Here is a 10,543-nt window from a genome sequence, read left to right on the forward strand (position 1 = left end):
GAGAAACTGCATTGATCATATTAATCTGCATTATCTGAAGATATCAAATCTGTCTGAAGATGTCAAAACTGTTTCTCTTTTTTATTATACCTGTTATCTTGGTGTGTGTTTGCAAGGCTTTCATAAAACTCCACACAGAGGTCACCATGCATGGATATCATAGAGTAGATCACGGTAATAACTCACAGGAAATTATCATTGTTAAGATAAACAGCAAATGTGTGAGTTTACTTAAAGTCATCGCACTGCTGATACAAATCTTTACAATCTTAATATCCCATTACAGTGATCTTTTATTCACCCTCTGTTACCTTTAAAATTTTGTGCATCTCTGTGCATATGCTTATCTTATGAAATTACATCACATAAAATCATTTATGTTCTGTATTTCTTTCTTCTGATAGCATCAGCAAAGACTCAGTGGGTGTTGGTTCATTGTTGTTTACACTGTGATATGTATGATCAGATAAAAAGAGACTTAACAACTGAAATACTTTATTCTTTTGATTTTCTTTTTTAAAATCAGCATGTACAGAAATAACTTTCATATGCAAAGCATTAAAACACACATAACATAATCTACTGTATGCATTTAAATAGACTGACAATGAATTTCATATTCATGTGACAAACATTAACTCATGCACTTGATAAATGTAATATACATTGGTAAAGCAGATGTTCAGAACTTGTCTTTTTTCTCAAGGTCAATGTGTTCCTCTACGGGACGTTTTTGTTTCTTAGATGTCTTGACAAGTCCATACAGCATAGCGACAACAGCGACTGCTGCAATAATGGAGAGACTGAAGAGGACATTGAGAGCCAGTGTAGCATCAGGACCTGGCACTTCCAAGCCTAAAAAACTAACCAACAGTTCCTCACCAGGAGGAGATGGAGTAGTAGTACCTGTAAACAAGAAAAGAAGTTGGATGGATGGACGAATTAATGAATGGATGGAACAAAGGGTACAACTACATAGATAGATAAGTAAATAAGTACCGGGGATGTCAACATCAGGTTCATGGATCTGACATTCAGGTGGACTTTCTCCTGGGCTTATGAAGCCATTGCAGTTGATTATAGAAGCATAGTGCCAGACAGACTTCTTAGGGATACGTGGTAAAGAAGGATCTGATCGATTTACATAGAAAAAGCCAAATTTTTCATCAAAACCAGTCGCCCATTCCAGATTGTCCATTAGTGTCCAGGCAGCGTAGCCACGGATGTCTACTCCATCCAGCAAATATGCTAAATAATGAGATGACATTTTATGCAATTATCATAAATGAATTTTTACCAAAATACTAGTCTGAAAAAACAAGCAATAATATTAAAACACATGGAAAAGCATCACAGAAATCTGTTGCATAATGCTGTCCTCTCTGAGGAAAATAAAAACTCTTTACCTTTTAGGGCCTGATTGATATAGTTATCATAGTAGTGGATTCGGTGAACATCATTCAGATTCATTGACCCTCGTTCTGATACTCCATTCTCTGTAATGTAAATAGGAGGGTCTCCATATTCCTCCTTAATGAAATTCAGAATTTTTCTGAATCCCACAGGAGTTACTTTCAACCAGAAGGATCCAGAATCCAGCCATGTACGATCTGCAACTGTTCCTGCACCCCTGGAATAGATGGCAACATAATAAATATTGATGCATGTTTTAAATAAATTGGGCCTGAAACAGTATGACTATGTTTAGTAAAACTTTAAAGGCTACCTGTCTGCATCATAATGCTCGAGGTTCTTGTAGTCCATGTTATAGGCTAAGACAGTGGTGTAGTGGTTGAATCCAAAATAATCATGAGTTCCCTTAATTCTTGCTACTTCTGCCGGGGTAAATTCTGGAAGCCTGTTAGATGTAAAATGCAAATGTTAAAGCATTCATAAGCATGTGACAAAGCTTTGAATAATATCTTTATTACCTTGATTGTGGTCGGCCAGCCGCTAAACTTCTCTCTCGAATTATGTTCTTCATTAAATCACTGTAATCTCCATTGAACACAGGATGAGCAAACCAACCAATCTGGAACTGTTGTAAGAGATGAAAAAGAAATGTAAATTTTAGTTCTAGTTAATGATAACAATTCTGTCATGGATGCAGAAATGGTTGAACTACGAAACTGTACCTGAACTACACGAATGGCAGCGTCCACGTCTTCTTGTTTGTATGGGTTTCTTGGCTCAGCCCAGTCAGAGTTTATCGTGATGCCAACGATGCCACCGTGTTTTGCACGATACTTGTCATTATACACATGCCAGGCCTCAGCATGAGCCTTGATGAGGTTGTGTGCCACAATATATGGTGCAGTGCCTGGTCTGAAACTTATACCTGGACAGAAATAAAACTGTAAATTACTTTATTAACGTCAAAATATTTTTTTTTGCAAGGATTTTCAGTGCAAATGATACCTGGTGCTGCACTTCCATAGCCATGTCCTATCATTGCAACATTGTAGGGTTCATTTATAGTGATCCAGAACTTTACTTTGTCTCCCAGACTGTTGAATACAACATCAGCGTAATCTCTGAACCTCTCGACAATGGTGTCATTTTCCCAGCCACCAACATCCTGAAGTGCTTGTGGGAGATCCCAGTGGTACAAAGTCACCTGCCAGTTCAAAATGATTAATAGAAATGAGTTGAATTCCTTTAGGCTACAAGAGCAATTTTATTCAAGATATTTTACCTGTGGCTTGATATTGGCTGCCAAAAGAGCATCTACTAGTCTATGATAGTAGTTGAGTCCAGCTTCATTAATTTTCCTGGTCGTTCCATCTGGCATAATTCTGGGCCATGAAATAGAAAACCGATAGTGGTTGACCCTGAGTGTTTTGAGACTATTGATATCCTCAGCGATCTTGTTGTAGCTGTCACAGGCAATGTCACCATTTTCATCCTGCGATATCTTTAAAGCAGTATGAGCAAATTTGTCCCAAATACTGAGACCTTTTCCATCAGCTCTCCAGGCTCCCTCTATCTGTGGTGTTGGTGAGTAACATAAAACAAATGTCATCATTTGAAGATCTTCAGAACAAATACAATAGGATGAAAATGTTACACTTTATTTCATACACTACATTTCACCTCTTATTAATTTGCAGCTACATGTCAACCTCAGAGTATAAGTAGAGTATTAGTACACTTAATTGGTTAGGGTTAGTAGAACAATGAGACATGCATTTGCAAATTTACTTACAGTCAGTAGATGTCTGTTGGAGAACCATCAAAATAAAGTATTAGCAGATATTGAGCAGACAGTCTACTAATACTTTAATAACTGGTAGTTGACATGTAGTTGTAATGTTACTTAGAGTCAGCAGAATGTCTAAGCTGGACTATCAAAATAAAGTGTATTTGTTAAAATGGATTGTACCTGATAGGCAGCAGTTGCTGTGCTCCATATAAATCCCTCTGGGAAATGTCCATATAGCATTTCTTCCTCTGTTGGCAATGGAAAGCCATTATTTCTCATTATATCAAAGTAGAGATGAGCGGAGCGCTTTGGAGTTCTTGGCCGACTTGAATGTTTAAAGTTCACATAGTGAAGTCCATAGCCAACAGTGTAGCCTTTCAGCCACTCGAAGGAGTCCATTAGAGAGGAAGCAATGTAACCCTTGATACGGACTCCATCCAGATTGTGTGCTAAAAAGAGAATACATGTGTGTCAGGTTAAACAATTTGCTTAGTAACACTATCAAAAACTTTGGGCTGCATTCACTATTAATAATAATAGTTATTCTAAAATGTAGATTCTGCTGTAGTATAAAAAACTAATTTTTCTTTAGATTTTATGCACAAATATACGCAGTTAGTGAATACCTTTAAGAGCCTCATCAACATAGGTCTTCAGGAAGAATATTCGATCAGTGTCATCAACTGTTATAGCAGTGCCTGTTGCCACACCATTTTCCGTAATATAAATCTCAGGGTCACCATACTCTTCCTTTAACCAGTTAAGAAGTCTCCTGAGTCCCCAAGCAACAGCCTTTTGCTCATTAACAGCTGTATTTTCAGAGCCATCTGCATTGTCCTTTTCAACATCCTGATCAGTTTCATAAGACTCAATATTGAGTCTGCTGGTTGCATGACGCACAACTTTGGTAGTGTATGTATTAAGGCAGAATACATCAGCTGTTCCTTGGATAAAGGCTTTGTCTTCATCAGTAAAAGAAGGCAACCTGGATTCTGTCAAGCCTTGAAGTTCACTTTTATTGCCAACCTGCCATTTCATGGCATCAGGGTAGTCACCATTTTTAAAGATGGGGTGTGCAAACCAGCCTAGCTGGAACTGAAGGGCTCGATCAGCAGCCACCACCTCTCGAGGAACATTGATGTCTAGGGGTTCTGCCCATTCAGCGTTCAGACTAATGGATACCAGACCTCCTTGAGATGCCCTGTATTTCTCATCATAAGTGTGATATGCTTGTGCATGACCTTTCAGGAGGTTGTGTGCAACCCTGTATGGAGCATCTCCGGGTTGATTCACATTAGGTGGAATCTGACCCAGTCCATATCCTGACCATGCAATTGTCTGGGGTTCATTAAATGTGATCCAAAACTTCACCCTGTCTCCAAATGTTGCATAGCAAAAGTCACAGTATTCATTGAATATGTTAATAATTTCAGGGTTGTCCCAGCCACTGATGTCCTGCAAAGCCTGTGGCAGGTCCCAGTGGTAGAGAGTCACCATGGGTGTGATATTGTTTGCTATGAGACCATCTATAAGCCTGTTGTAGTAGTCCACCCCCTTCTGGTTAAGAGAAGATTTATAGCCGTTGGGAAAAATTCTAGACCATGACAAGGAGAATCTGTAAGTCTTTACTTTTAGGGCTCTCAACATGTGTAGATCCTCATCTATTTTGTTGTAACTGTCACATGCAACATCACCATTGTCGTTGTTTGGGATATTACCAGGTTTTACAGTGAAAGTATCCCAAACACTTGGTCCTTTTCCATCTGCATTCCAGCCCCCTTCTACCTGATATGCTGAAGATGAGACACCCCAATGGAATCCCTCTGGAAATGTTCCATAGTGATAAAGCTGTCTCTCAAACTTGGTCTGAGGGGAAAACTTTTCCCAAACAACCTTAGATTTTGAAGGAACTTCAGATGGTGGCAGACTAGGAAGTCTTGTAATTCCAATTTTATTTCCATAACTTTGCATCTTAGCCTTTGTCGCAGTCTCAGCAAATCCGTTTCTCTCAATCATCTTTGAGTAGTAATATGCTGATGCTTTGGGGGTTCTCGGTCTGTCAGGATCTTCAAAGTCCACATAGTGCAATCCAAATCGTTGACTGTAGCCTTGAGGACCCTCAAATCCATCCATTAGAGACTGGACTGTAAACCTTTGGACGTCAATTTCATCTAAAAGCACAGCTGTTTGGACAAAAAGAAGTTAGTGAACTTTAGATAGAAGACTGTGTTAAATTAAATTAAAGGGTTTACCCAAAAATGAAAATTAACCCAAGATTTACTCACCCTCAAAGCATCCTAGGTGTATATGACTTTCTTTTTTCAGACGAATCCAATTGGAGTTATATTAAAAAAATCCTTGCTCTTCCAAGCGTTAGAATGGGAGTAGGTAGGTTTTTGTTCAACAGTCCAAAAGTAGACAAATAAAGCACTATCATCCATAATAAAATGTGCCTCATACGGCTCCTGGGGTGAATAAAGGCCTCCTGTAGCGAATCGATGCAGTTTTGGAAGAAAAATATCCATATTTAAAATGCTATAAACATTTTTATCTCACTTCTGCTGACTGTCATATGTACAAGCCATTCTGGCAGATGACGTAGGATGTATGCGTCGTGCACGCACCTGTGAGATATGCTCTCGTGGGTTTGTTTACAGGAGCAAAGGTAGCATAACTTCAGTGATTAGTGACGAACGCGGAAGTACGGAGGAGAGACAGCACAACAAAATGCCAGTCAAAAATGGTTTTCCAGTCTCTTCTTGGCTTATCCTCCTACATTTTTCTTTACAAATACTTGTTTTGTGCTTCTAATTCGGGCATTTTGTTGTGCTGTCTCTCCTCCGTACATCCACGTTCGTCACTAATCACTGAAGTTATGCTACACATACATCCTACATCATCTGCCCGAACGACTTCCACCTTCGACAATTTACAGAACTGAGAAAAAGTTGTTTATATCATTTTAAATATGGATATTTTTCTTACATAAATGCATTGATTCACCACAGGAGGCCTTTATTCACCCCCCAGAGCTGTGTGAGGCACATTTTATTATGGATGCACACATTTTATTTCACGTCTTCTGGACTGTTGAACAAAAACACCTGTTTACTCCTATTCTAATGCTTGGAAGAGCCAGGATACTTTCTAAAAGAAGAAAGTCATATACACCCAGGATGCTTTGAGTGTGAGTAAAACATGTGCTAATTTTCATTTTTTGGGTGAACTAACACTTTAAGGCTATTGCTTCCCCGAAATTTGTTCATAGCATCCTGCACTGATATTGGTGCCCTAAAACCAAGATCCATAAAATGGTTGCAGAGTTTAATTTTTTTTATATATTTTCAGACTCCCGAAGTGTTCATTTTTGAGACTCATTTGACTGTTGACTGACTAGGAAATTCTTGAAAAGTGTAAGTGTAAGTGTAAGTAGGTGTACATGGGACCTGTTTTCATGGAAAATGGAAAAAAAAAACAGAGGTTTAAGTCTCCAACTCTCTGATTTCACACAGACTGACCTGCTATTTCTAAAAAGGCTTATAGAGTCTTAGTTTTAAACACTGACCACAATTCTATTAAGATGCTTACCTTTCATTGCCTCATTAATGTAGGCTTGGAGATAGTCGACACGCTCATTGTCATTGAACATATTGCCATTGTATTCGGTTGGCATTCCATTTCCTGTGATGTAGATGGGCACCTTTGTGATGGACGTGTACTCTAAAGAGATGTAGTTCAATAATCTTCGAAGACCCCACGGAACAGACTGGATCTGGTCAGAAACTGTCGGGGGCCATGTGGGGTCAATATGAGTCTGGAAGTCCCCGACATTATTCGGTCCAGCATCACAACTATTCAAGCTCTCACTAATCAGTCGGGAAGTGTGGTGGTTAAGTCCAAAGAAATCAGCTGTGCCTTGAATTCTTTGTTTCTCAGCCTCAGTGAAGACAGGGAGTCTTGCCAGCTCTTTACCACATGAACCTTTCTTTTTCTCAATTTGTTCCTTTAACACGGTTGGATAGTCTCCATCTACAAATATGGGATGAGCAAACCAGCCCAGCATGAAGTTTAGATAACGCTCAGCTGCTGCTACATCCTGATCACTTGAGGGATTCCTCGGCTCTGCCCAATCGGAGTTAAGAGCAATGCCCACTTTTCCACCTTGCAGTTTTCTGTAATTGTCATTATAAATATGCCAGGCTTCAGCATGAGATTTTATAATATTGTGCGTCACCTGCAAAAGCACACAAAGAATTGTCACTTTCTAAACTCATAAAAATATCTGGTACTTTCTCAGATTGACAGACACACCTTGTAAGATGCGATTATTTGGTCTTTCACTCTCGGGGGATGTTCCCCTGTTCCGTACCCCAAGTTGCTCACTACCCACGGGCTGCCGAAGGTGATCCATGTCTTGACTCGGTCTCCATAATGTGAGAAGCAGAAATCAGAAAATTCTTTGAAAGCTTCCACAATAGAGTCATCTTCCCAGCCGCCTGAGTCCTGCAGAGCTTGGGGAAGGTCCCAGTGATGCAGGGTAACAGTGGGCTCGATGCCGGATTGTAGGAGTGTATCGATCATCTTGTCATAATAAGCAACACCTTTTTCAATCAAACTTTCTTTGCGTCCGGTGGGGAAAATGCGAGCCCAGGAAATTGAGAACTGATAATTAGGTACCATCATGCCCCTAAGCAGATACACATCATAGTCCACCTTGTGATAACTATCACAGGCCAAATCAGTGGTCTGGTTTTCAAAGACATGACCCTCATGGCTAAATCTGTCCCATATTGTCTCGCCCTTCCCGTGTTCAGTCCATCCACCCTCCACTTTGAAACTTTCACTGGAGACAGACCAGTCAAAATGAACTGGGAACGAGCCGCTCAAGAACTGATCACGCTCAGCTTCAGTCTGACTTCTGAATTTCTGCCAGACCTTTTGGTATGAGAATGCAGAAGCTGATTTCTGATGTGAGACTGCCTTAGTATTTTCCATCTGCAAACTAAATGAGAACATAGTTGTTATGATGACTTTTGTATAGCTATTTTGTACTGATATTTGTACTTTTATGGTTTCAGCTTTACCTTTTGAGTGTTTCTTCCCGATTTAGCTTCTCAAAAAGGTGTGTGATGTCACAGCCCATGATGTGAAGATCTTTGTTCTGTAAAACTGCAAATAATAGGTTAGCATCTGGTATTTTGATTCCATAAACAGCATCTTAGACATTCGACACATCACTTATTAAAGAAATATGACAACTTTTACCTCCAAAAATAGCATGAAGTGGTTTGAAATGATCTTCATATCCATCACAGTCTTTGACTGTCAGTTGATACATAAGGATGGGCTTTTGACCACTGCCAAACTGAAACAAGAATGTCAAATGTCAGTCCAGTGTCCTGGAATATTCTGTCACATCAACCATTTAAGCAGTCTAGAATATTAAAAAGTCTTATGAAATCTGATGATTATTCAATGGGCTGTTCTGCTGCGAAGATGATTACTTCAAGAGCCACAATAAATCATTACCTGATACTTCCTCAATTCGTCCGTTAGAGGTGTCTCCAATTTGCAGTTGTACTGCAGATGCAGAGAGATGAAATCCACATGCGCCTGAAGATGAGATAAGAGAAGTATGTGATAAATTACATAAGATTAACTATTCAGCAGTATAATATATGATGATCTGTCTTGAACACCTACCATGATTTTTGGCCCCATTTGATAAAAGGAATTAATATCACTGGCTCTGATCCCAAGAGACAAATGAAGTGCTGAGAGAAAAAAAAAAATCAGTCTCAATGACACCATCAAAAAAAAAAAAAAAAGATTGGCTAGTTTTCACAATTTTATTCCAGTGAATACTTCTGCTATTAATAAAGTTTATTTTTAAGTTTTTTTTTTTTTTTTTTTTTTTTTTTTACATTTTCATTGATTGAGTTGTCACAGTGGGCAATGAAATGAGCAATTTAGTCTTATTTCAGCTACATTTGAACCATAAACAATTTTCATGTTATTTATGAAACCTATGTTAAAGGTGTCACGACCCTGGCCAGTGTTTCTTACTGTATGTGTCTGAGGTCATGGACTTTTTTATTTACAGGTATCATACAAAATATTGAACCATTATTAGGTTCAAACAGAAGTCATAATAATTTGCATTGACATTACATTCAAAATGCATGTGACAACCTGACTGGAGACATACGATTTATTTGAAAAAAACTTGCCTATAGAAACTTTTCAGGCTTTCATGAGAGTAGTTTTGTCAAGATGTATAAATTGGACTTTTGACTCAAAACTTACTAAGTTACTGAGAGTTTTCCCTTTACATTATTTTAATGAATTAATTAATAAGCTCATGCCTTACCTTTGAATATTTGCTTATAAACATTTGCATGAGACTGGACAGCATTTTGAAGTTGCGCTTCATGTAGCTCATGCAGGTGACTGAACGTGATGAATGTGTCCACAAGATCTCTAAATGTACTGAACACAAATCCTGCATACTGCTCAAACATCTGCACCAGTAATGGATTCTCCCAGCCTCCAGATCTGGCTCTGAAGGGTTCTGGAACAGCAGAACGATGGAGAACCAGCAGAGGTTTGATGCCAGATTCAGTCAGCTGCTGCAAGAGCGTCTTGTAGCACTTCACAGTGTCTTCATTCGGCTGGTTGGGATCACCGGAGGGAAGAATGAGAGACCAGGACAGGGGAACTTTAAAGTGGGTCACCCCTCTGCTCTGAAGGTACAGGAAGTAGGCTCTGGATTGTTGAGGCAGTGGACCTCCACAGTTAAACACATCATCTTCATTTGAAGGTGAAGTCTGGCTGGTTTTCAGAGGGCCAGCAAGTAACATGAAGTCCTGTTGCTCTGCATTACTGGAGCTCCAAAAAACAGCCAACAAACCAAGAGAAAGAAATCCCTCTAGGACCTTCATCATGACTGTTCTACAAAGGGGAAGAGTGTTCAAAGCTCTTTTTAAGTACTACTGCTAATCTAAGGGGAGGCATACATATTAGCGTCACAATCATGCAGTTTAACTTTAATCTAACTAGTGATACAGTTTATGGCAGTCATTAAGTTTATCATATGGACCAGTGGTCATGAAATTATGGCTCGTGATCCACACGTGGCTCTTTGACAAAAATTGAACTGAAAAGCATTCAATTAATTTCCCTTTAAATGACGATATTGGCCTGTTGCTCCTTGACCTTCTTGATTGTATTCAACCATAAAAAATCCTAAAAAAACTATCATTTTGACCTAATCTGTTGAACTGATATTCCATTCATTATATTAAAAACTTAACTAATTTTAATTCCTGATAAAGGAAATTT

General features: G+C 39.0%; 1 protein-coding gene across 1 annotated transcript; it reads right to left on the reverse strand.

Annotated features, from left to right (window-relative positions):
- Positions 1 to 478: 478 nt before the first annotated feature.
- On the reverse strand, positions 479 to 10,183 carry LOC109045010 (lactase-phlorizin hydrolase-like). The gene is made up of 17 exons (XM_042731801.1): positions 9,573 to 10,183; positions 8,906 to 8,976; positions 8,732 to 8,815; positions 8,468 to 8,567; positions 8,287 to 8,371; positions 7,514 to 8,204; positions 6,791 to 7,436; positions 3,829 to 5,385; positions 3,383 to 3,651; positions 2,696 to 2,986; positions 2,419 to 2,617; positions 2,136 to 2,338; positions 1,932 to 2,038; positions 1,727 to 1,858; positions 1,407 to 1,630; positions 1,000 to 1,248; positions 479 to 906 (listed from the first exon to the last, which is right to left on the reverse strand). The coding sequence occupies exons 1-17, from the start codon at positions 10,144 to 10,146 to the stop codon at positions 683 to 685; spliced, it is 5,706 nt and encodes a 1,901-aa protein (XP_042587735.1). The 5' UTR covers positions 10,147 to 10,183; the 3' UTR covers positions 479 to 682.
- Between the last annotated feature and the right edge of the window lie 360 nt (positions 10,184 to 10,543).

Source organism: Cyprinus carpio, chromosome B9 (genome assembly GCF_018340385.1).
Source record: "Cyprinus carpio isolate SPL01 chromosome B9, ASM1834038v1, whole genome shotgun sequence".
NCBI lineage: Eukaryota > Metazoa > Chordata > Actinopteri > Cypriniformes > Cyprinidae > Cyprinus > Cyprinus carpio.